At 37.9% G+C, this 24,978-nt stretch overlaps 1 protein-coding gene across 1 annotated transcript; it reads right to left on the bottom strand.

The window, feature by feature from the left end:
* Window positions 1–1,178: 1,178 nt before the first annotated feature.
* CIR1 (corepressor interacting with RBPJ, CIR1) lies at window positions 1,179–24,941 on the bottom strand. The gene is made up of 10 exons (XM_057423784.1): window positions 24,843–24,941; window positions 23,992–24,086; window positions 23,065–23,138; window positions 21,910–21,923; window positions 21,759–21,814; window positions 21,352–21,400; window positions 21,016–21,133; window positions 6,015–6,121; window positions 4,460–4,545; window positions 1,179–2,765 (listed from the first exon to the last, which is right to left on the bottom strand). The coding sequence occupies exons 1-10, from the start codon at window positions 24,912–24,914 to the stop codon at window positions 2,036–2,038; spliced, it is 1,401 nt and encodes a 466-aa protein (XP_057279767.1). The 5' UTR covers window positions 24,915–24,941; the 3' UTR covers window positions 1,179–2,035.
* Window positions 24,942–24,978: the final 37 nt, after the last annotated feature.

The following is a 24,978-nucleotide window of genomic DNA, read 5'->3' on the forward strand; positions in this document are numbered from 1 at the left end:
TGCTTTTAAGGCACCCAAGGGTGGTGAAGGAGCCCCGTCCTCCCACAGCCGGCTCGCTCCTCATACCGGTGCAGTGGCACAGGCTGGCCTGGGGAACGCAACGAGCGCCTCCCTCCGAAGCTGCACCAACCTTCCCCAGGGCTGCACTGAAAGCAGAACAGGTGTCAAGAGGACTGAAGTTGTGCTCTTCAACAGGTACTCTTCCAGCTAGATATATCCGAACCGCTGCTATTCTTCTGGTCTAATTTTCATTCACCGTGGCCACCATCACAGTAAGCCCATGCCATGTGCCACTCTTTGTATGTGAAAAGGCACGATGTACACCATATACAGTTTAACTACATGCAAAAAGAAAATAGAAAAGCCCACAAAAATGCCAAGACTGGTGGACGTTGAGCTGTCCTTCCTTCTTCAGCTAAAAGTCAGCATTGTAGTTGGCAGATTCCTGTGCCACAATCCGACAGACCTGTAAGCAAGAGACCTGTCTTCAGAATAGAAGAACCTTGCAGTAGTCACTGGCTGTTCCTCCTATCTTTCACGCTGCACTTAACATGAAAACGTTCTACCAGAATATGCCTTTTACCCTATCACATTTCTCTGTCCTCTCTTACACAGAAGCATAATAAGTTCTTCACAAGAGGTTTTGTTCAGATTGTTCGTACGGGTGTTTTGTCAGTCTCCTCCTGTTCTCTCTACATCGGAGCTCCCACACACACATGAATATGGGGCCTGACTCTACTGAATTGCGCATGCCCTGCAGCTCCCAGCCGCTCCAGCAAGAACGCCTGGAGCAACCTAGCACAAATGCTTATAAAAGAAGAGGGTGACATTCCTTAATGGCTCACCCTTTCAAACCCATTCACATGCACTACAAGATAAGCCAGGTCACTTCCACCATGTACCATACTCTGTGATACTGAAAAGCTTCTGAGTGACTGTTGGAAGAAGTGGACTGGTAATAAAAGACAGTCCCATTTGTCCTGAGGGGAGGAAAGTTATTTGCCAGAATAGAGAGGATTCTGAAAAGGTGATGCCTTTCCACCTGCCCACTAACTAATGTACTCCCATTGGCAGCCCCTAAATGGCAGAGAAGCATTTCTTTTGCAAGAAAACCCCTGTGAAGTGTTGCATCATGCATTTGTACTGGTTCAGAACTTGGAGAAGGCAGCAATTCTTACTGTTTTTAAAGAAGAAGGTATTTTATTATGGAAGTTCATCTGCATAACAATGTGTGCAGCAAATGACAATCATTAAAAAAAACCTCAAAAGTTTGTTTCATGAAAACAAAAGGATGACTATTTACATTCACTTTCTACCACAAACAATGAAATACCTGAAGCAGTTGAGGCAGTAAATACTCTTTTCATGTCTTGAGAGATTATTGAACACTAACTTGACATTGTACTGACACACAGCAACAGGGGTTCAAGATGTTTAGATAGCCCTGACCAAGCTGTACACTGCAGGAGGTCAAAAAATGTTGGCTACACACTTATGTGAACTATGTCTTCTCTGTTGTTTTAACTCAGGAAATTGATCTCTTACAGGGAACTTTAGGAAAAATGCTTCAGTATGAAAAAAACCCAAACCCTTGACAATACGATGTTTTGATATCTGAAGAAGACTTTATCCAGAACTATCTCAACTGTTTGCTATTGTTCAGCACATCCCAGGACTCCTCCCAAATTACTCTCTGCTTCCCCTGACAGTTGCATCTAAACAGAAATCATCACTGACAGAACCAAAAATACTACATACTGCTCTGAAATATTTTAAACCCCTAAAATCAGGTCTATGAATTACTCTGTGTATACATGAGGTATTTGCCAACAAGGATATTTATACAGTAAGAAAAATACCATAACATTTATACCTAATTTACAAATATTCCAACATTATAGAAATGATGTTGTTGGCTTTATGTAGGAAAATCTAGTTACAGAGGTTGGAAAATGAACAGCAACGCGTAATTGAGCCCTTGTTAAAGGTATTCATCAAAACCCAGAGACGTTCTTGTTTGCACCTGTCCCCTATGCTATCTCTTTTTTTTCCTCTCTCTGCTTCTGCTTCTACTGCGTCTGCTCCTTTCTCTGTGTTCCACTTTACTGCACTTCTCCCCATAGCTCTCTCTGCTTCTTTTCTTGTCTCTATGAACATCTGCGCTGGGGCTTCTCTTTTCATGTTTCCTGTGCCACTCTTCACCAAGGCTTTGACTTGGACTTTCTCTTATTTGCCTTTGCCTGGAACTGCTGTGACTTGTGCAAGGGCTTCTCCTGCTCCTCTCATCCGTGCTTGGGCTTCTACCATTCCTCTCCTTTCTTTCAGTTTCTCTCTCGTTGGTGCTATGGTATCTGCTTCTGGACCTTCTTTCCCCCTCACAGGAGCTCCATTTGTTGCTCTCCGCAGAACTGTCTTGCTTTAAAGGCCTGTATGTCTCCCTATCTTTGTCCTTTTTACCATGACTACTGGAGAGATCTTCATAAAGTTTTTCCTTCCTTGTCTTTGCCTTTCCTTCTGAATCGCTGCTGCTGCTGCTAGCCTCTGAAAACTTGTCTTTTTTTCTTTTCTTAGAATCCACCTTCTTTTGTGCCGCTTTATCTCTGCTGTCAGTCTCGCTGTCACTGCTGCTTACTGAAGTCTCACTGGAGGATGAGGAAGAGGATTTCGTCTTATGTTTCTTGTGTTTACTTTTGCTTTTTTTCTTTTGCTGTTTTTTCTTCTTTCTCTCTTTCTTTTTCTTTTTCTTCTCCAGACGATCCAACTTCCTTTTAATTTCAAAACAGAACAGTAGTGCAATCAGATGTGTTAAGATATTCTAAATTACAAAGACTTTTAAAGTTCACTACTTCTGACAATGACCTACACTATAGCAAATATGCTGTTTTCCTAAAAACATGTTGAATTCCTTTCCCCTTTCAGCAAAATATTATGTTTAAACTTCTAACCTGAGGTTAACCATATTAAGAATCCTCCTGTAATCCACAGCTGCTCCCTCACAACAGGGGGATATGATTTTTTAAATTCTTTAATTTTAAAAAAGATAAGTAAGATGTATCAACTTTAGCCTTGTAACGAGGAATAAATACATTCAGTAGTGCTTATCTCCCTTGTCAGCCTGCTCTGGAGACTGGGAAATCATCGCTGCTTTTGTTTGTACATTTTTAGAAGAGATTTTGAAAATGAAACAACCCCCCACAATTAACATTCACCTTCTATTAATGATGGAAACAAGACACTCTAAAACCTGCATCTCCGAGTCTTACAGGCAAACAGTATGGGTCTTTTCAATAACCTCTTCTGACACAACTAAGTATTTCCATCTTCTAGCCATAAGTACAATATTCCACCATGCACATGATGCATTCACTGTTATCTGACTGCTTTCACCTAGTTTTAATTTCGTATCTGTGCTTACTCTTCTCTTATTCAGTGATTGAATAGTGAAACTACTTTCAGCGTATTTGAAAAAATCCCTTCAGACTAGTAATATCTAAAGGACCCAAATATTCACTGAACCTAACTTTCAAAATATGAAGTATTATAATTTCATTGTGTTGGGCCAGAAGAAATTAAAAGTATATATTTTTTTTAATTACTCAAACTCCATACACATTCCTTACTTAAAAGTAACATAAAATACGCCAGTTGCTTTCAGAGAACTATTTATTATATATGCAAACACCATATGTACCTACCTGCTCATGCACCTGCTTAGCCATTCACCTTTCTCCCTTCCTCCCATTGCCCATGTCTTTTAACCTAAAAGGCCATTTTAACTAATGATACCTGTACGGGATCTACTAGGTAGGAATAGTTAATATTTTTCATTTGAAACATTTTCAGGTTATTTCAAGATAACATTGCAAAATAACAGAGCAAAAAGAAAGCAAGATCAGTAGGATAGAAGCAAAGAATGAAAAGCTCATTGACTTTTTATTAGAACAAGACCACAGGGAGCTCCCTCTGCTGGAGCACCAAATGGGAAGCCCTGAGCTGAAAGCACTGCGGAGCTGAGCCAGCCTTGACTGGGTGCAAGGTGAGGTTCAGTTTAGCCACACAAACCTTGTCAAGTTGTAAACCAGTAAACAAGAACATGGGATTTTTAAGCCTGGAAGAAGATGCTATGAACAGTGGAGGCAAAATCATACCTTAAAAACAGCAACTGACAGCATCTTCAGCGAGCCAATTGTTAGTACTTCAGTATACCTGTTAAACTGGAAACAAGCCCCAGCGCAAAGGCGTCACAACAAGACTAGAACAGCCAGATTAAACCAAAACCAATTGGATTAAAAGCCCATGCTGCATAATGCCATTTGTGGTCAGCTGCATGCTCAACTAAGCTGATTTTCTTCTATATTGATGGTGCTAAATTCTTCAGTGGCATAGAAGAGTTACAGGGACAACCACACAGTCAGAACTCCTGGTGATACAGACCCCCTTCACCAGGTATCACACTTACCTTAGAAGTTTCTGTTTTTGTTTGGTTGACAGTGATTTTAAAAATTCAACTTCTGGATCATCCTCTCCTTCACTTGCAATGAATTCCTAGGAAAATATGGCAAGATGTTAAGTTCTTACATATAAAAATTATCTCTTCATTCAGATTTCTGTACTTAAACTGATGCCTCTATGCACCTTATTTTTGCACTGGCACAAATATATTCATATTACTAAGTCAGCTTAAGACTCTCTGGAAAGAGCAGCATACTCACTGCAGAGCAAAAAAATCCCCCACATTCTGTCTCAGAAGCTGAGTAGGTGTTTAATGTGGGGTTATACAACAGGAGTTATTAGGAACGGATGAAAAAATCACTGCTAGGGAAAGAAACATTTCTGAAATAGTTAATAAAAATGAGCCCATTCTATAGCCCACATGATTCCCCAGGATAAGTCACTCCATTGTTATCATGCTTGGATGAATAGGTAAGATGCTAGTCCTGCTTGAACTCAGGGTAATTTAAGCAAATTACTTTTCTGTCTCGCTTTAGTCATTAGGAAAATGGGTATTAACACATCTACCTCACTGTTGTGCTATTAGTCTTCAAATGTTCATAAAGTGTTCTATCAATGCAAAATACCGTAATCATATAATCTACATACAGTAACGCAATCAGCAAAGCATAGTTACTTTGAAGACCCTGAATTCTTCAAATTATGTGCATCTGGTACACTACATTTCTCCACCGTCATGTTTTTAATTGTAGCCACACTCAGGAGCAGAAACAAGAAATAAAGATTAAAAGCTCATCCCAAAGAACCCCTCCACCACACCTAACATGAACTAAACACATTGGTATCACTGTGGTTAATTTAACAGTGCCCCCATGCTAGGTTTTTCTGGGGTACCCAGCTTTTTTAAATGCAAAGGTACATCCGTCTGTGGAGATGCAATGAACTGTTGATTTACTCAAGATGTCAAGGCCAGCTTGAGGTCGTCCCCTCTTTACAAGTGGTTTGACTATCCTGCTGTATGGACAAAGGCCATTTCATGGTGGCTCACTCAAGGAGCACATATGAATTTTTCACTTTATGTTTTTATTAAAGCACCTCAATTAGAAATGTACTCTGTGCAGTCTAAGTAAAGACAATTACACATTTTCACCCCCCAAAATAATAAATGTAACAATAGTCAATCAATTTATTTGACTGACTCAGATACAGCATTCCTGGCGGCAATTACTTGTGCATACTTCCTCAAACTTCATCCAAAGGTTAGCATTGTATCAGAAGTACGTGGCAAAAGCCCTAACCACCCCCTTCAGGAAAAATACAATTTCTAATCACCCAGAGGAGGGATTTAATTTATTATATGTGATTTTAAAAGAAGTAATTTATGATTCACCATTCTGACTGAAACAAAGCTGGAAAGCAGTAAGGTTTTGGACATTTTTCTACTCCTATAGCTATTCAGCTTTCCTATGGATATGCATATTTGAAAACATTAAGTTACAATTCACAAGCAATCACATTTAGATTTACAGACATTTTCAGCTTACTGGTAAAAAGATCATTACCTGTGATGGATCATTTGCGGTCAAGTTTCTCCCCAGTACATTTTGTTTCAGTGCAAACCCACTGTTTCTCATCTCCGCTATTAGCTCCGAGGGGTGCATTGATGGCCCTGTTCACAAAAATCACAGTCTGAATGTATCATTTATATCTCTCTACCTTTTTTGGACTCCACAGTAGGAATTCAGCTGAAGCTTTGTTAAGTAAAATCACAGCTAAATCAACTCAATAATCTTCTGCTGAGCAAATAATCAGATATGATTTTCTAAAACAGCAGTCTGGAGATTCAGAATAGAAAATAATTGCATTTTTCTGTAAGTACAAGGAGATTCTCTTATGTAACTTTGTCATGTTGAAAACAATATATTTAGGTAAGTCTAGAATACATTTTTATTATAGCGAAAAAGCACAAGAAACCTAAAGAAAGCACATTAAATAAGACTTTTAGGTACCTCCTCTCCCTTAAAACAACACAAAAATGCTCTTCTGTCACTAATAAGGCATTCTTCATAATGATACAAATTTTTGAACTTTAATGTAAAAAGTAATCATTATTTGAAACTCAGTATACATACAGAATAAAATAAATAAATGTAAAAGTTACCTATATCTTTACTTATTTACTTGGGGCACCCAGGTATGTCTGGCCTCAAGGCTGTGACCTCCTCAGAGATTTCTGGTTTATCAATTTAAAAATCACATTGTACGCTGCACTAGAGGAAGTGTTTGGGATTAGGCACTTGTCATCTTTCTTTACAAACATCTAACAAGGAGTAAAAAATGAGATGTATTTTGGATCATTCAGACTCAACCGCACAATTTATAACTCCTGTAACTCACTCTTTTGCTTTAACTGAATACCTGTGATCACCTAAACTTCATGTACTTGTCCAGCTAGGTCCTTTCCCTTCACCCTAAACACAGACTCTTTTGTTAGGTCGCTTTCAGTATATTTTCTCACTAGTTTACTCATGAACCTTCCTGTCAATGAATTAGCACAACTGTGTAAAGTAAATCTCAATTAGAAGGAATGTAAAACAGAGCATGGAGCACATGATAACTATTACTTCAGTAAACTAACTGTAAATGATAAGATTAACTAGTCTTATGAAACTTACTGATCCTGCTTTGTGGTTTTAAGAGTTCGTTAGTTACTGAGATAGACAAGACTCATAGATTTTTAATGCAGAGTAGTATGGAAAGAGAGATTTTTACTATGGAAAATATATGGAAAGTAAACTAGCATTGTCTCAAACTGTTAGCTTCGACTTCTTAGTTTTCTCATATAATACACTGCATACAGAAACAGGCAGGCCTATATGTAAAGCAGGAAGGAAGAAGATAAAACTTTGAAAATGGTTTAAGGAGCCCTTGCATTACTTTCTTTTCACAAGTCCCTCATTTTGCCTGGCAAAAGAATTTTCTAATGAGATACCTTAGAAGTTTTCCTTGAGTTTACATTTTTATTAAGTAGGGGGTTGCTTCCCACCCCCTTGCCATAGATTTTACCAAAAGTGCTTTTTCTTCTTACACGTTAGTGTAATTGTAAGCTCACTGACAGCTGATGAATGTAGATGGGCTCTAGCATCTACATTTTTTGCTTATTTCAAACTTACAACCTTGCTCTGTTTGCCCAAATCTACTCTGGCTAGAGCTGAAGCTGACATTAGACAGAAACCTAACAACAGAACTTGGCTGTCTTGATTTGAAAAAACAACATAATCCAGCCATGCAATTCAGTCAAATACCCTGTACGAGGAAGCTGAATGGAGACAAAGTGTAGAGTCATGAAAGAATAATTCACCATACCAAAGAAACCAAACCATTTGACCAGACTGAAGCCTGGAATACCCCTACTACACAAAGGCAGTAAGAGCCACTGCCTAACAAAGTAACCCCACTAATTTTTCAGGTATTCCCTCTTCAGTGTCAGCACTGTACACATTTTGATGTGTATTGGATACTTATTCTCATTAGCATTAGATAGATTAATGTAACTTGTCCCAGTCTATACAGATTTGCAAAAGAACTAAGACAGAAGCTGTAACTTTGTGGTTCCATAGAAGGACTACAGGCAGAATCTAGACCAGAGACGCAAAGGCATATTGGCCTTCAACAGCACTATTTAACATTATTTTCTAGAAACAAATCCTTCAGGTTTGTTTTGTGCATAGCACTGGAAAGAGGTAAGCAAAACCATTTCCTCTTTTACTTACAATGCTTACAAAGAATGCACAGTACTACCGATTTCTGTGCATTTGCGCCCAGTGGATGTGCGTTGTGCTCTATCACACTGATCCATGCAAGTGAACAAGAGACCTATCGGTGTGCTGCTCCAGCTGGGACCCAACACACAGCTGCATACAAACGTTTGAGCTAGCTTCCACATGCTTTTTAGAGGTGAAATCAGCACAAGGTTTAAAAACCAAAACTACAGGGAGGCTTAGAAGGAAAGCAAGCCATGCAAAAAAATACTAACAATTACATGACTTTTGTTTCCTTGTTTGTCAATGATGTCAGAGATGCTCATAGCTCCATCTACAATATTTTAGTCACAACAAGGCATTACCACGACAAGGACAGTTAACAAATCCATGTTACCTTGTTTTGTAAATGTATACAAGATACATCAGATGCACCTACAGAACCTCGAGACTAAAGCAGTTTATAAGATAAATTTTGGTCTCCCTTTAATTATGAGGGAAACAGCAATTTAGGTTCAGCTTAGCTTGTAAGGACAGCCCATAAATAGAAGTAGAGTCAAAACAGTGTTACTTCACAACCCTCCTGTGTGCAGACCCCAGTACATGCACACTGTCCACTACCGTTGATTATGGAGTACTCTGTAAGCACCATGTGATGCCTGAGTTTTAAAAACATGGACATTTTTGAGAGGATGACACAGGCGAACAGCCAATGCCACTGAACTTCTCAGTTGTTCTGCTGCACGATGCCATCAACACTGCATCGCTACCTTTGCTCAGGTAGCAATGCTAGGCCGCAGTAGAGAGAAAACAGTATCTGATCTGGCAAGTCTTAAAGAGAGTGTTTCCTATCTGCTTACAAAGCCAAGAGGTTTAACTAAGACGTATTTTACAATGGCTGCACAGCTTAAAGTAAAGCTCTATTACTATTTGCTTTTATTCTGCAACACAATGAGAATAAATAACATTTTTATTCTCACAACTGAACTCCTTTGCTTTGGAATCACAGGAATCAACACTTGGTGACTTTCTTTTCCCATTCATGACTCAAGAGGCTGATTTTGATTTATACTTTAATGATTTCAATTTAATTATTTTGATAAGCAGATCTGATTTTCTTTGAAGTATCAGTGACAGTTTGAGGTCTCTCAGGGTTCCTGGGCATAAATATTTCATGTGACAGCACTAGGGCTTGTAACACACTTCTTTTTGGGCTGCTTCTTCACAGTGTCTTAAAAAATGTAGATGCCTAAATGTGTGAGCAAATGATCACATTCCTATTTCCACACTGCAAGTAAGTGTGGAAGTGTAAGTAAGGAATTTCTCCTGGCCAGTACAAACAAGGGAGACAAAAACTGTAAAAGCAACTACAAACACTGAACCTCAATTAACAGAGGTTTGCAAAACTCAGCTTCTCAGAGGTGTCCTTGGCTTCCTTACTTTAGGAGCCAAAACTTGTATCTTGGAGGTACCAGTACGCTGCTTGGTAGAGGGCCTCTTCCTCTGTTTGGTGAATTGACTCAGGAGTCCTGCTTCTTGGAGATGCAATTATGCCCACTGTGATCAAACCTGGTTTGCCTGGTAAGCCAAACTGGTCAGTCTTCTCAGCCTTTGGGTTATGACTAAATGTCAACACCCTCCAAGATCTTCAGACAAAAACAGTAATAAGTATACCTGATAGCTATCTGCCTTTGCCTGGCTAAGTTCCAACTAAGTCATAGACTGTAAAACAGATGGTAAGATTGAGCTGAGAAGCTCTCAGCTGGCTAAATCTTGGGAACTGGTGTTAGCTAAGTACTCTTGGACAGCACCCATCAACTTGCAAAAAATCACTCCTGCATCAGGCATAGAAAAATACTTTGTGGAGTATGAAAACTGTCCTCATGGATGAATTCTGTATGGACTTGTGACAGCATCTGTGATCAAGCTACCTGTGTGATCTCATGTAGCTGAAAACATCTGGAGATGACACTATGCCATGAGTTGACAGAGCGTTAGATATAGGAATCCTGTAAAAATAGCTGAATGTTACAACTTCTGACAAGTAGTCTCTCAGCATTCATCCATCAGCAAGCTAAAAATAAGTTCAAAGTTACAACGTTTCATCATCTGTTTCTTATTCTTTCTGAAACAAGTCAAATACAGTACCTTGCTATTTTTGAATCTGACTGTCAAGCTTATTTTCTGGAATTTACATTTTGATAGGGGAAAAGAAAAGAAAAAACCCTTTAAAACTTTTCCAGATGACATTTGCTTAAAACTAAAACATTTATCTGCTTTAAAATTAAGTCACAGTCTTGGAAAAGCTTTTTACCATATAGTCGAATTAATTGCACACTGATATCATACTTATTTTTATGCATTGAGACAACTGACAACTTGTTAAGTTTTCTTCAGCTACAGGTATTTAAGATTATATTAAGGGCTTGCACAAAAGAGGTTCCATAGTTAAAGACCCATCAAAGGATTTTTAAAACATTTTTTCATGGCTTTTAGAATTCTTAAGAAATGGTGTTGTCAAGCAAATAGGCTACAGCTTCTTCCTGATTCTTAATTCCCACTGAAGTTCTTGCTTTACTAATTCTGTGTTATCTTCTGTTTAAGATACTAAGGAAAAAATCCAGATAACTCAGCTGACTCAGAGTCAGGGAGCAAAACCTGGACACTCAAGCCATTCAGTAAAGTGTGAAAAGAAGGATTTTATTCTACACAAAGTACAACCTGAGTGCAACCTTGGCTCAACAGCTGTTGGTGTACCTTCATATTTGTACAATTAAATAAACAAAAGAGCTGTAAATAGTTTTTTTTTCTTCTGAAGCCTATATGAGGATCAATTATACTGGATTACAGAAGGGTAACACACTAGGATTTCTACAACATATTGGAAATGCCTTTTTTTATAACAAACAAAGATCACCCTGATTTCTTATCATACTTAATTGAGATCTATTTAACAGAATCAGTTCTGGTTCTACTGAACAACCAGGGGGGAAATACAATTCTGGATTTCAGTTATTTAAATGCCTAGCTTACAGCAAGCTCTACCCACCCTTCACTACTGCCCCCACTCCTGGCTCCGAAACAAGAGAAACCTATAGCTGCAATTAATGTTCGATTCTTTCTGTACTGCTCCCGAAGCTACAAATGCAGAACATATGTAATGCACTGTTCTTGCCAGAGTGTTTCTTCTAAGGTGCTTGGGCACAGGAGAACATCGCTAGCTGTAATGAACCATCTAGCAGACTTGCATTAAAACATCTAAAGCACATTTTTCGAGTTATCCAATATTAGAGAACAGTATGCTAAAACCTCCATTCATAGTGACTGTATTGATGAAATACTGCTTTTTCTGCAACGGTTTCAGTGGCAGTAAAGACAGACCATAATGTTATGATTGCCAGTATCATCAAAAATAGCAGTTTTAATTCTATCTACTCATGATGCACAATCTTGACAGTACCTGCTCAATTTATTGATAAAAGCTTTTGCTGCCTCCACAGTGCAGATGGGCAAAGTGAGTTATTCTTTACAATCAATTAAGTTTTAAATGGATTTTTATTTGGAATACATATAGAAAGCAAACGGATAAGAAACAGTAATAATGTAACCACTATTCCCACCTGTGGCAGGGGAAATTACAGTAACCAGATGTACTTAAGATAGTGGCAGTTATGCATCGCTATGAAAGGAAACAGACTACTCAGTGTAAAAATTACTGGAAAATGCAGTAGATTCTTCATGGTATCATTTTAATTATAACTTCTTAACCTTTATTTTAACTAATGCCCATTTTGTGCATCATTAAAACTGAACATTTGGAATAGGGCTTTTCTACAGATTCCCCTTCCTGAGAATGTCTTCTGGTGTGGGACATCTTTTAGTTTATAGATGTGATGATTTTAACCTAAAAATGTCACCATCATCATACTTTGGACTTGGTAATGGAGATGTAATTTACATGAACATGAATGTAAACACAACACACGTGCATATCCACTATCAATTCACTGGTATATGTCACACTTAGTATACTCCACTCCAACATGCTTAAAAATCAATTTACGAATAAAGGACAAAATACTTTCAAGGCTTATCCTTTATTATTACATATTTTTTGTTAACAAAGCAGGCCTAAAGCATGTTGTCTTCATTCTTTCTTATATGCATTTTGGACAACATGAGGCCATAATTCTTCCAAATGGAAATTTGATTTTCTGTGATAATTAAAACTAACAGTGATAACTAAAGCCATGCTCTGCTACAGCTGCAAACAGCTCTTCCACATGAACTACATTTCCAAAAACCATTCTGCTGGTGAGTTTCAGTTTAGCACACCATCACACAGAGGATGAATATACTCCAGATTCAGAATGCTGCCTTCTCTGTGTGGTAGCAAAGGCGTAACGCATCATAAAAGGCTGTTTAGGTTTTGCCTTAAAAAAGTAACTAACTTTAAAATTAGCAGACAGTTTTGTCAATACACCCATGTACTTTCTCTGCACAGTTTTGTGTGTCTTTTTTCATATGGCTTAAAAGGAAATTGAACAAAAATGGAGAAAAAAAAATAGAAGTCACAGACTGAGCCTAATCACACTGTACCATCTGTGAACTTCTACAGTGGTTGTGACAGAGATAGTAGACATTTATTTATTTAAAGGACAAAGAACTAATATCAAAATTATGTGCTCACGATTCCTGGTTATGCAGAACATAGCAAATTTATGCTGCCTCCACTAATTCAGAATTGATCATTTTTTTTTATTGATAATTTTCCCATCCATTTCAGAGATGGCTGCATTCAGACCATATTTACACTTCAAAGCGACTGCTGCAGTTGGCATTGAGAGAAATCGATGAATAAAAAAACCTCTGGCTTTTAATTAGCTCTTCTTCAGAGGGTCTGCAGTTGAACTGAATTTAACACTTTAGCACTGATTTCAGTATAATTTGCCATGCTTTTGTCATTGAGTATTTCAGAGAAACCCAAGTTTCCTTTTGACTTTTTTTCTGAGTAGTAAAAACCATTTAACATTATCAAACTGCTTTAGGAATCCATATTTATTGCTTTAATGCCAAGCACAAGGCTTCTAATAGAAATCTGTATTTTATGCATTCACACCAAATACAGAGTGTTCTGAAACATAAATAGAGGATTATTCTAAAATATGACAGTTAACTATGTGAAGATTTAGTTAAGGTTCCTACTGTTCACAATCAAAGGTCTCAGCTGCAGATCATAAAGGAAGGTTTCATACACTGTATGTTTCTACAGATGACCATTTATACAAATATTCACAGTTAACATATTCAAATACCTTTTCTTTGTTGTTTTAGATTCAAGAGAACACAAATAAATTTCTGTATTCCTGATACAATGCAGATTTCTATCTATTTGGAAACAAAAAAATACCATATTTGTCACTAAAAAATACACGATCTAGACATAATATAGATTTTTTTTTTGCTGTCTCTGTATGACCGATTAATTTAAGTGATTACTATTGAAAGGAATTTCACCCAAAAGCTAAATATCAGATGAACACACTAAGCGATAGACTGATGGAAACTACAACCACAATTAGTTTAAGGGCATTCAGGCAGTGAAGGAAGAGGACACAGACTGTAGGAGCTGATAATGAGTCTTCAGAAGGCTGCATTTTCATAGACATACCTACAGTTTCTTTCTCTCTGTAGACCATAAGACACAAGATGCACACACGTTACTCCATTATAGCTTTACCATTTTTGCCTGAATTTTCCAAAACACTCTGATCACTTTATAGTACTCTATTTCTCCTTGGTATTTTCACTGGACAGATCACATACAGAGCCAGCTGGCTGTAAATCATTCAAAGTAGTCCATAGCAAAGAAGGATGCTCAGCACTCTCCAGTCTTAGGTTTCACAGGCCAAGAGCATAAGAAACATTTTTAACCTTACCATCCCACTTCTAACTATGTCATTCATAAAATTACCTCCCCATCTGAGACACTAGCCTGACTTGCTGATAGTAATAACAGGTTATTTGTTCAAAAAAACACCAGATGATTAAAGTTGTAGGCATTTAAGCTTCCACAGCTTTTTATCAATCCCAGCTCCTCAGCCCTCACTGAATAAGATAGATTGCTTGGGGAAAAAATAATAAAGAATAATAATAATTAAAAAAGTAGTACTGAGTTTGTCCTATCTTTACCTGACCAAGAAAACTGTAGGCAATTTTGAAGTAAAATAACAGTATGACTTCAAAGCATTTGCACAGAAAACCTACCAGTCTCCATTCTAAAAAAGTCAAATGCTTTTCAGATTTCACAAACAAAAGGTACTGAAAAGCACAGAGATCAGCAGATGCTGCTGTTTAATGATGAAAAAGGATTGTAAAAACAGGCAAACTTCTAGATACTAGTGATCTGGGGTTGTTTTGCTGGTATATATTACATATTTTACACATGCATATATACACAGTGACACATGAAGTCAGAACCACAACTGATATTTTCACCTTGTCTGAAATCTGAAAGTTAGGATTTTATCAGTAAAAACCCTTGTAAATCAGTTTAGCCAAAGAAGCATTTTGATTGCCTAATTTAGCTTTGTAAAGGAGAAATAAATCTTGTAAGTTGGTCCCTGTAAGCCTCACAGCTGGAATATTCTAACACTACTTTGCAGTTTCCAGTGATCAAAGTAAGTTACTTTCTATCTAAAACTAAGAATTTCATAATGGAAATAATGCAACACCAGGGGGTGCAGTTATCATGAAATAATTACACTCCTGGGAGATTACAGACAAGGCTGTACCCCAGGGGTGTGATTATCCCATGATAACCACATCCACTGAAATTGCCTTATTGCAAAAATAATCTCTATTCACTGGTGAGATATTATTCAATAGGCACTTTTTTAACGGTAAGATTATTATTTTTTTTGTATGAATTACCAGCTAGATGAGTAAAATGGTCCCAGAAGCAAAATAACCAAGCCACCATGCCTAAGTTAAGGTACCGATTGTGATTTTTCTTGTTTGCTGGAGCGCTGCAGTGTACGTCAAATCTTGAACGACAGCAGCCTCTCATCACAGAACACAGTTCTGTGCCACAGACATGCATTTGCCTTGCAGTGGTTCCACCTGGGTGAACTGAAGTCCACGAGTGGTCTTTGCATACAAGATATTCAACACTGAATCCAAACCAGCAACTGCCATCAGTTTATGTTCAAAGAGGAAGATTACAATGCAGTCTTCACTGAAGATTCTAAGACAAGTATCCTTCTGCTGAAATAAGAGAATCACAGCTTATAGAATTTATGTGGCAGAAAAAGCCTATATTGGTGCTTATTTTGTGATGTGGAAAAAAAAATAGAAGTATGTAGGTGATCAATAACTCTTTCCTTACAGAGAATCAGAGTAGAAACTTCACATAATACAACTAAATCAGGCATAGGAGTTTCATTTTCATTCGTTTGAACTCAAACATTTCCTCTGAGGCTGAAAAAATAGTCTCAGTCTAGATAAGACATTCTGGTTTGATCTCCTGAAGCAGGAAAAAAATTAGAACAAAACACAAACTGCGTTTTTATCAAGTGCTCTTGAATTTGGCTTCTGCATTACTTAAACTTTTTTTTCAACTCAAGTAAGAAGTCTGCCCCTGAAACTCACTGATTTGGGCATTTGAACAAACCAACCCCACTAATTCCTGGGATTTTGTTAAATGAAAGTTACCATTGAATTAAGAACTTTGAAGGCCCAGTTCTTGGACAAAGTAAGAAGGATGGGGAAAAGCTGCTCTTCCTGTATTTAACTCAATTATTTGGTTATCCTAATAATATTACTTTCATTTTCTGTCAAAAGCTTTTGCTTTTGATCAAGGAGAAAGATGAAAATGTCCCTCCAAAAAAAGCAAGTGCCAATCCTTTATACACGCATGAAGATTTGTTAGCAATACTATGGCTATCACTGTTTGTACTGGCTTTGGCTAGGATAGAGTTGTTTTTTTTTTTTCCACAGTAGCTTGTATGGGGTTGTGTTTTGGGTTTGTGCTGAAAACAGTGTTGCTAATTCAGGGATGGTTCAGTTATTGCTGAACAGTGCTTGCACAGCATCATGGCCTTTTCTGCTTCTCACCTCACAAATGAGTAGGCTGGGGCTGCACAAGAAGTTGGAAGGCGGCACAGCTGGGACAGCTGACCCCAACTGACAAGAGGGATATCCCACACCATATGACTTCATGCTCAGCATATAAAGCCAGAGGAAAAACGAAGAGTGGGGGGATGTTCAGAGGTAGGGTATTTGTCTTCCCAAGTAACCGTTATGAATGATGGAGCCATTCCTGGAGATTACACCACCTACCTGCCAATGGGAAGTAGTGAATGAACTTTGATTTTGCTTTATCTCATTAAATTGTCTATCTTAACCCATGAGTTTTCTCACCTTCATCATTCCGATTCTCTCCCCCATTCTGCTGTGTGGGCCGTGAGCAAGTGTTTCGGGGATGAGCTGCCTACCTCTGCTAAACCGTCCTGTTTCCTTTCCCGGTTAATTAACTCTGTTCAATAATGCTCCTGAGAGCAGTCACCCTGCTACACTAGATATTTTTAAAGACTTCAAAGTTATTACATGATGGAATTCAGTCATGAGTCTAACTGATATATAATGAACTTCTCCTGTGGTTCCTCAACTTGTATGTATGAGATGTTTCCATCCTTTACAGCAAAGCAGTTAAGTTCCTACACACTCCTCTTTGGACAGAAATACATTTGGGTAAATACAGTAAGACAGCAATGGACAAAACAGAGAAAAATAGACTGACTTTACGTGTGCTTCTTTAAAGCAGAAAAACAAGATTCAGAAACAATAGGCCTGTTGAAAGTCTCCTACAGGGAAGCCAGACCATTTCTTTAAAGCTACATCTGCAGAAATTTGTGATGCCAACGTCCTTATAATATCAGATTCAGAACCATAAGGCCGAGGGTTCCCAAGTACTGATTGCTTAGAGATTCATTACCAGCCAAGATACTTTGCAAGGCAGGGACTAGCATCTTCCAACAGCATGCTCTAACAAGGGAGAATGTTTCCAAACTTTAAAGAATCCTAAGCTAAATTTAAGTAGTGTAACTACCACACACTGCTTAGAAAAAATTACTCAGTTCAGTTTGCAAGAAAACAATGAGAGATCATCTTCTATTAGAATGAAGACTATAACTCACAAGAAATAAAGTGCTACCAAGTAACTAAATTTGAAGCAATAAAGATCATTTCAAAGACTTCATAAGAATATTGCAAAAATTTGCTCTTTAAAAAAAGATTAAATTCAATGATTTACAGCCTAAATTGGGTCCTTCTAAATACTTCTAAATTCTTTTATAAATACTTTTTATAGAATTGCAGTGCAGGTATATTGACTACTGTACTAAAATTTTATTCCTTATTGTATCTGCAGTTATCAGATGTACCCTTCCATTTATGAGACAATATTTACATTTCAGTTTCCTGACATACAGGCTAGTATCAAGCTTTCAAAGATGATTTTCTACATATACAGTTACTTCCTGACCTTTGAAAGTATTATTTGCTCTAAAACCTTAGCCCAACATTTGTCAACTTTGAGACCTGATTGCAAACATTATTTTTTACACATTTATCTATTAAAACCCTGAGTCAAATAAATTAAATACACATTCCAGGCTTGCTGTATACCATAAGCAATCACTATCCTTGAAAACCATATTGATCGCTCTCTTCAGAGATACGTTTTCTTCTATATTCTAAAAATGAACAGACAGCTTCTGGAAATCGCTCTTTGGAGTTCAGACCTTAGATGCCAAGTCGTTTCATAATTTATACACCTACTTATTGATATTCATAATTAATGAATATCACTGGACTATTTACATGGGTTTTACCAGTTTTCTAAGCATGAAGAGTCACTTATTTGTCATACATGGTGGGAGAGCGTGGAGATGGGTGGGAAAAAAATAAAGTGCTTTTGGTCTGTTTGTAGTTTTTTAAACCTAACCATAAAGGTTTCATAAGAAAATATTATATCATTACAAGTGTCTGTCCCTTAAAAAGCAGTACTTTTTTTGCAGTTCTGGCCAATCTAAGTAAGAATAGTGTGGCAACGGACATATTTGCAGTACTATAATATAATCAGAAAATCATTAGGAATTTAGTCTAGAAACACAAAAGCAGCTTAGGAGTGCATGCAAATATTGATAAAGAGGAGCAGGAAGAAGCAGAGCTTGAGAAGATGTGCTGTACAGAGTAGCAGAAGAAAGTCCCTAGAGGTGGATACCAATTCAGCATTAGGGCTAGCAACAAAGCATTAAGTAGAAGTAATGAGAGGAAACAAAAAGCAGCAAAGAGAAAACGTCAAGACAAGATTATATTGTTGGGGGATACTGGTAAGAACATGATAGAATTTGTCTTTTTAATGTTGCAGTGTTGATAGGAAATGTAAAAACACTGTTTTACCTTCAGTGTAGGTTAGTATTACAGAGCTAACTGCAGATCTGCAGCATTGTAACAACTGGGTACAATTAGCAGCAACGCAAAAATAATTACTTACTCCCATCCCAGGTAAGATGTGACTGCTGCCAGCGTTTAGTTAAAAAAACTCCCAACTTTTCTTTTAAACGTGTGATGTAAGCTTTAACTTGCCGTGTAGATGAATCATGAGCCTTAAGAGAGTCAGTGAATTCCATAACTTGCGTTCTCACTTAACTGTAGTGCTTCATTTGCATACATGGAATTTCCAGAAGGTGTCAAGGGAGCGTAATTTAGCTTGTTATTAAATCAGATGAAGTTTTATAAAAGCTTTATGAAAGGATTGTATTCCTGGGGTTACAAAAAGTAGGCAACCTTTCATATGATGATCTAATTAATGATATTACCACTTCCTATAAGCCTTGTATCTGCTGTTAAATCAAGAACTTAAAATTATTTTAAACTTTACCTACAGTGTTTTTACATAGTTTCCCTGAAAGGAAGAAAATGTATCAGTATCATTACAGCTGACTATTCAAATCCAGGAACAGCGTCTTACAAATTATATATACAAACCCTGATCTGTCACCCAACCCTACGCCCTGAAATCCTTCCTCAACCTATAAAAAAGTCTATGCTCAGCATAGAACACTGTCTTCTAAGTTCCGAAGTTGAAAATGAGAGGGCATTGGCACACTCTGAGAACAACTGAGTAATTTTACAGCACTGCTCTTCATACAAAATTCATTATGTGTGCTAAATCCTTCTCTTTAGGCTTAGAAACACGGTTTGGAAAGCTACCCAGGGAACATCTGACTAGGAAACATCCACAGCAGTCAAACGCTGCCTGCATCTAGATGCATAGTTCAGTTAGGTTTGAAACAAGCAGTTAGTCTTATATTGACATTGCAAAGTGTCCATATTACACTTTTATGGATGAACATTTTCAAGGTCATGCAAGCAAGTACAAATGCTTCCTGCTTTCCCAGCCAAAACACATCTAAAATTTACCCATTTGAACTTGGGGTGGGAGCAAGTTCTGCAGCACAAAAGCATATCTGATATGCAAGAGCTGCACAATACAATTCTACTGCCACTGAATGCTCCAAGCGCAATTTCGTCTAAGATAAGAATGAGGCAACAAAATAATGTTATAACCTACTGGAAAAGAAAGGCTAAGAAAGTCAACTACAGGATGGCTCACACAATGGTATAATAATCAGACGGTGCCTACAAGCAGGGAAGTGCAAGAGGCACTGTTTCCTTTAACTCCAGTCTTCCAGGACTCATCTCAAAGAAATGACATATCCAGGTGATCTAATTCTGAAAAGCAAAATTGTTGGTAGGCTAAATATGGAATAAAACTAAGAGCTACTACATAAAACAGATAACCTGAGGAAAGACAGAAGAAACTAGGTATTATTAAGTGTGCAACTGTAATGGCATCCCTACAAAACCGAATACACAACATGGCACATGATCTTAAAGCACAGTACAGAAAGGCTGAAGACTCACCCATGTTACCAAGTGTTTCTTTACGGTGTCACAATCTCTTAAAAGCATTACAACTTATGGACAACAAAGTATTGTAGGTAAAAAAGAGATTAAATTTGAATGTTTATATAGAATCATAGAACAGTTACGGTAGGAAAGGACCTTAAGATCATCTATTTCCAAATCCCCTGCCATGCGCAGGGGCACCTCAGACTAGAATACCCACTTCTTCAAACCTCATCTAACACTTTGTGATTTCAAATAACAGGAAAACTAATGGAGGAAAAAAAATGTAGCTCAGGAAGCAGCAAGAAGCCACTGAAAGGAAACCAGGCATTTGGAAATCTAGATTTCAACTGCTTGTCCACCTACAGAAGCACAATTACATATGTGAAACAACCCCAAACCTCCCCTTTTTTTCCAAGTAATTCACAAAGATACACTGATACAGTTCCAGCTTTTCCAAGCAGTTTACCGGAATCTGAACTGGGACAGTCTTTGACGATCTGTTACAGGCTTTTTTCTTTTGTGACACAAATATTTCATGGTGTTATAAACAATCTTGTTGCAGCTTCTCAATTTTTGCCACAGATAGAAGCAAAGCAACATTCATTATGGCATCATTCTAGAATGCGTTACTAATTAAAAAAATTAAGTCCCTGTCATTTGGAATATTTAACTTGAAATTGTGGACCCTACATTTAGAATAAAGAAGCATTTTCCCTAATTCATCAACTCTTTGAAATATTGAAACTTAAGCATCCTAAAATTAAACATGGTAAGTTCCCCAAAGGTTTCTAACCTGCATCTTTAAAAGATATTCATTGCCTACCTGAACCATCAGTGGAGACAGAACTCGCATTAATTCCAGACAGGCCAAATAAGGGACATTCTCGGTCAGTGTTTACATGGCCCCACTTGTGGCATTTAATACATTTCACATTCCGCACCTAAAAGGAACAAAAAGAATAAAAATAAAAGACTTGACATAATTTAGTTAACAACATAGCTTAACATTCACAGAAATGTCTGTTATTAGGCATAAGAGAAGCTTTTAAATTCACTGAGAAACAGATGATAAAATTAAGAGAGCTCATGTGAATGCTGCAGCTAGACAATATTTGAAAGATACCCTAGACATCCACAGAGTGAAATTTATGTAACTTGCCTGGATACCAAATGGCTGATCTCTGATATTCATATCATCCTTAGCGTACCTGTTACACAAACACAAAAGAAAACAAATACTGAGTTTACATTATTTTTTAAACCATAATATACAAAACTATCTTTGATTGTTAAGCGTGTATCCATTTCAGAGATGTATTTCCAGTAAACATGAGTTTTAATGTGTTTGCCAGACAGATGTAAAATTCAAATAAGAACTTGAGCTTATCAAGGAAACAGTTCCAGGTTTACAGGTTTTACTAATAAACTGCCAGGATATGATGAGATTATACAAGTGACCTCTTCAAAGATAAAATGGGAAAAGAAAGGGAAGGAAAAAAAAGAGAAAAGAATCTGAAAGGCAGGTAATAAGAAATACATTTATTCAGATAAAATCAGACATCTTACTTTTCTCGAGGGGCCACTTTTTGCCATTCAAATTTGTATTCTGTCTCTCCGTCTTGCTATAAAATAGAAAACATAGTAATTTTGATTCTTTTTTTTCAATACTTTTCAAGTAAGTAGGAAGAAAACGTAAAGAAACAATGTAATGAAATACCTCTTTAGCTTCCTCTTGGAATTTTCAGAAATCATGGGAAGAAAAGAAATAATATGTTACTCATACATGTAAAATGCAGCTGGTGTCTAAGCTGGAGACAAAACAGTTTGTTTACATTAATACAATAGTGCAAATACTCAGCAACTAGAAAGTAAATACAGCACACATAAATAATCAGCATCTAGCATACGGTTACAAATCCTGCAAAGCAAGAATAATCTTTCAAAACTACACCAATTTGATAAAAATACAAAAAAATGTAATCTTTTTTTCCCAAAAGTAGCAACAATACTTTAAATTAAAAAAAAGGAATTTTTAGCAAAAAATCACTAGTTTAAAATTGCATTTGCTCTAAGCTTAAAGGATTAACTTAAGAACTTTAAAAACAATTGCAAAAGTTGCTCCATAACCACCTCCAAGGATTTCCAAGGGTTTTAACGCAAATGGGAAAGATGCATTTTAAAGGGAACATGTTTTCTTTTAATGGGAGTACATTTTCTTAGTTCTGCACTTATATTCAGATTTCCCTAAAATTGACTGATGTAAGTATCCACGGGGTAGTCAGTAACTTCTGTTTATGAATCTACTAAATACAGTCATAGTCACACCTACCAGAGTCAGGTTAGCCAGCATTTTTGGCTAAAGAATCTCTATTATTTATAAAACTCCAACTAATTAACTTATTGCTTGGGTACTTTCTGTGCATGACACGCATCAAGCTGATTTACAGGCAGAAATTTAAGTGAAAGTAACTCTGTCAAAATACAGGTTTGTGTGGTCTGAGTCACCACCTTGGTAAGGTGCAGTCCTCCTCATCAACTGGCTTCAAAATAGGCTAAAGAAACATCTCTGGTCAAGGACAGTATTTCTGCTGTTGCCAGAAAAGATATTTTATTTTCCTTTTTCCCTTCACATTGTACTGTTATTTAAAAAGAAAACCCAACCATTCTCAGTCTGAACATAAAGCATTGTGAGATCAAAATTGTTACATACTATGTATGTCTGCATATTCCCAGAAGAAGAACTGGAAATCACACCTTGTAGCATTACCTCACTATGAACACATTATTTTAAAATAAAAGACATGATGCTTATTTCTTGTGAAGGTTTTTAGCCCTGCAGTCCTGTCTGCTCACAATCAGGAAACCACAGTACCTTTCTTTGCTCCAGGTGGGGCCTCATACATGAAATTAAGTCCATTCTTCACACGTTCATCCCCCATAAGCAATCTAAATAAAAAGGACAGTTTGGGGTATTTATATACATAAAAAAGTGCAACAGGAAATTATAATAACACAATTTTTCATTTGTTAACTTGAGTAACAAAAGTTGAATGTCAAAAAAACTGAGACCAGTCAATACTTTTGCATGTTCCACTGCACACCAAAAACTATACATTTCAACCACAACTGAAACATAACTTTCCACAGAATTATGAAAGACAGATCTGTTCAGCCTGGAGAAGGCTCCAGGGAAACCTTCTAACAGTCTTCCAGTATCTAAAGGGGGCCTGCAAGAAATCTGGAGAGGGACTTTTTACAAGGGCACATAGAGAGAACAAGCTGAAATTACTTTAAACTGAAATTACTTTAAGCTGACAGAGGGGAGATTTAGATTAGGCATTAGGAAAAAATTCTTCCCTGTGAGGGGGTGAGGCACAGGGTGCCCAGAGAAGCTGTGGCTGTCCCATCCCTAGCAGTGTTCAAGGCCAGGCTGGATAAGGCTTTGAGCAACCTGATCTAGTGGAAAGCGTCCCTGCCTGTGGCAGGGGGTTGGAACTGGATGAGCTTTAAGGTCCCTTCCAACCCAAACCATTCTATGATTCTACAAAACATACTGTCACACAAGATTACTTGCTCTTCTGTGCAACACAGCATATTCTGAAATCAATTAGAAGACACAAGCCACTTTAAAGAAGTTCCTGTGACCTCTAGTTAATCCCAAATCAATTTACGAGTCACTGTCCTCTCCTCCTACCACAGCAAATGGGAGGCAGCATTCCAAATAACCCACAATATGATCTTTACTGCCATGAAAACCCGAAGCAGTGAGAAAAGTGTGTCATCTTATGCCAGTTCTCACCTGTTATCATAGGATTCCTGTTCTTTCAGATACTGTTGCATTAATTCTTCTTGTCTCTTCTTATCATATGATATTTTCTGTTCCGCCATCCATACCTAGTTAAAACAAGTTTGTATTTTAAACAAATACAAACCCCACCACTAAATATGTTCACGTATAAATACTTAACTGGCTTAATCTATTGAAAATACTTAACAAGTGAAAATTCCCATTCTAATCACATAAAATATACTATTTTCATCCAGCATTTCAACAAATGAGCTTTGCATAAGCAGTGTGATTTTTATAAGCTACAATTGCAATACGATTTAAAAACTGAAGATATGAGAAAATTGAGTGATCCAAAGGGAAAAGCAGGCTCAGAAGACACCGTGGCTGTGACACTGTCTTTCCCACTGCAACACTTCCTGACGGAAGTCTCACAGCCCCCAAACCTCAGGTTCTCCTGGAGCCCCTGGAATGGTCCGACTCTGGGAAAGAGATTTGGAACCAGGTCAAGACAGGTGGGAAATACCGGGAAAACATCGGCACATCGCGGCAGTTCTCCTGTGCGATGCGTGGTGCCTATTCGTCCAGATCTGACACGGTGGAGGCAGGAAAAAGGCCATACGGCACCGGTTATACGCACCGGTGAACGAGTAAACCTGAACTTCAACTATCTCCTCACTTTTCCTCTGCCTCTTCCTTCTCCCAGCCCCAGCCCCAGTCCCACCTCAGGACAGCCGACATGCCGTTGCGGTACCAGCCCCGTCCCAGCGCCTCGGTGCGCGCCTCACACGGCCTAACCGACCGCCTAAGGGGCCAGTACAGCCGCCGGGCAAGCGCCGCAAGAGCTCCGTCGCCTCTCTCACCTTCTTGATGTTGGACTTGGAGGCGGGGTGAAAATCCTTCTTGCACATGAAGTTGGCGAAAGACTTCCCCATGGCGGCGGCGAGACAGAAGCTCCAGCACCGACCCGGCCCCTCAGCCAGCTGTCCCCGCCGGGCC

This window comes from Pezoporus wallicus, unplaced genomic scaffold, assembly GCF_028554395.1.
Source record: "Pezoporus wallicus isolate ANWC-B61680 ecotype Strahan unplaced genomic scaffold, APGP_CSIRO_Pwel_v1 contig_1181, whole genome shotgun sequence".
In the NCBI taxonomy this organism is placed as follows: domain Eukaryota; kingdom Metazoa; phylum Chordata; class Aves; order Psittaciformes; family Psittacidae; genus Pezoporus; species Pezoporus wallicus.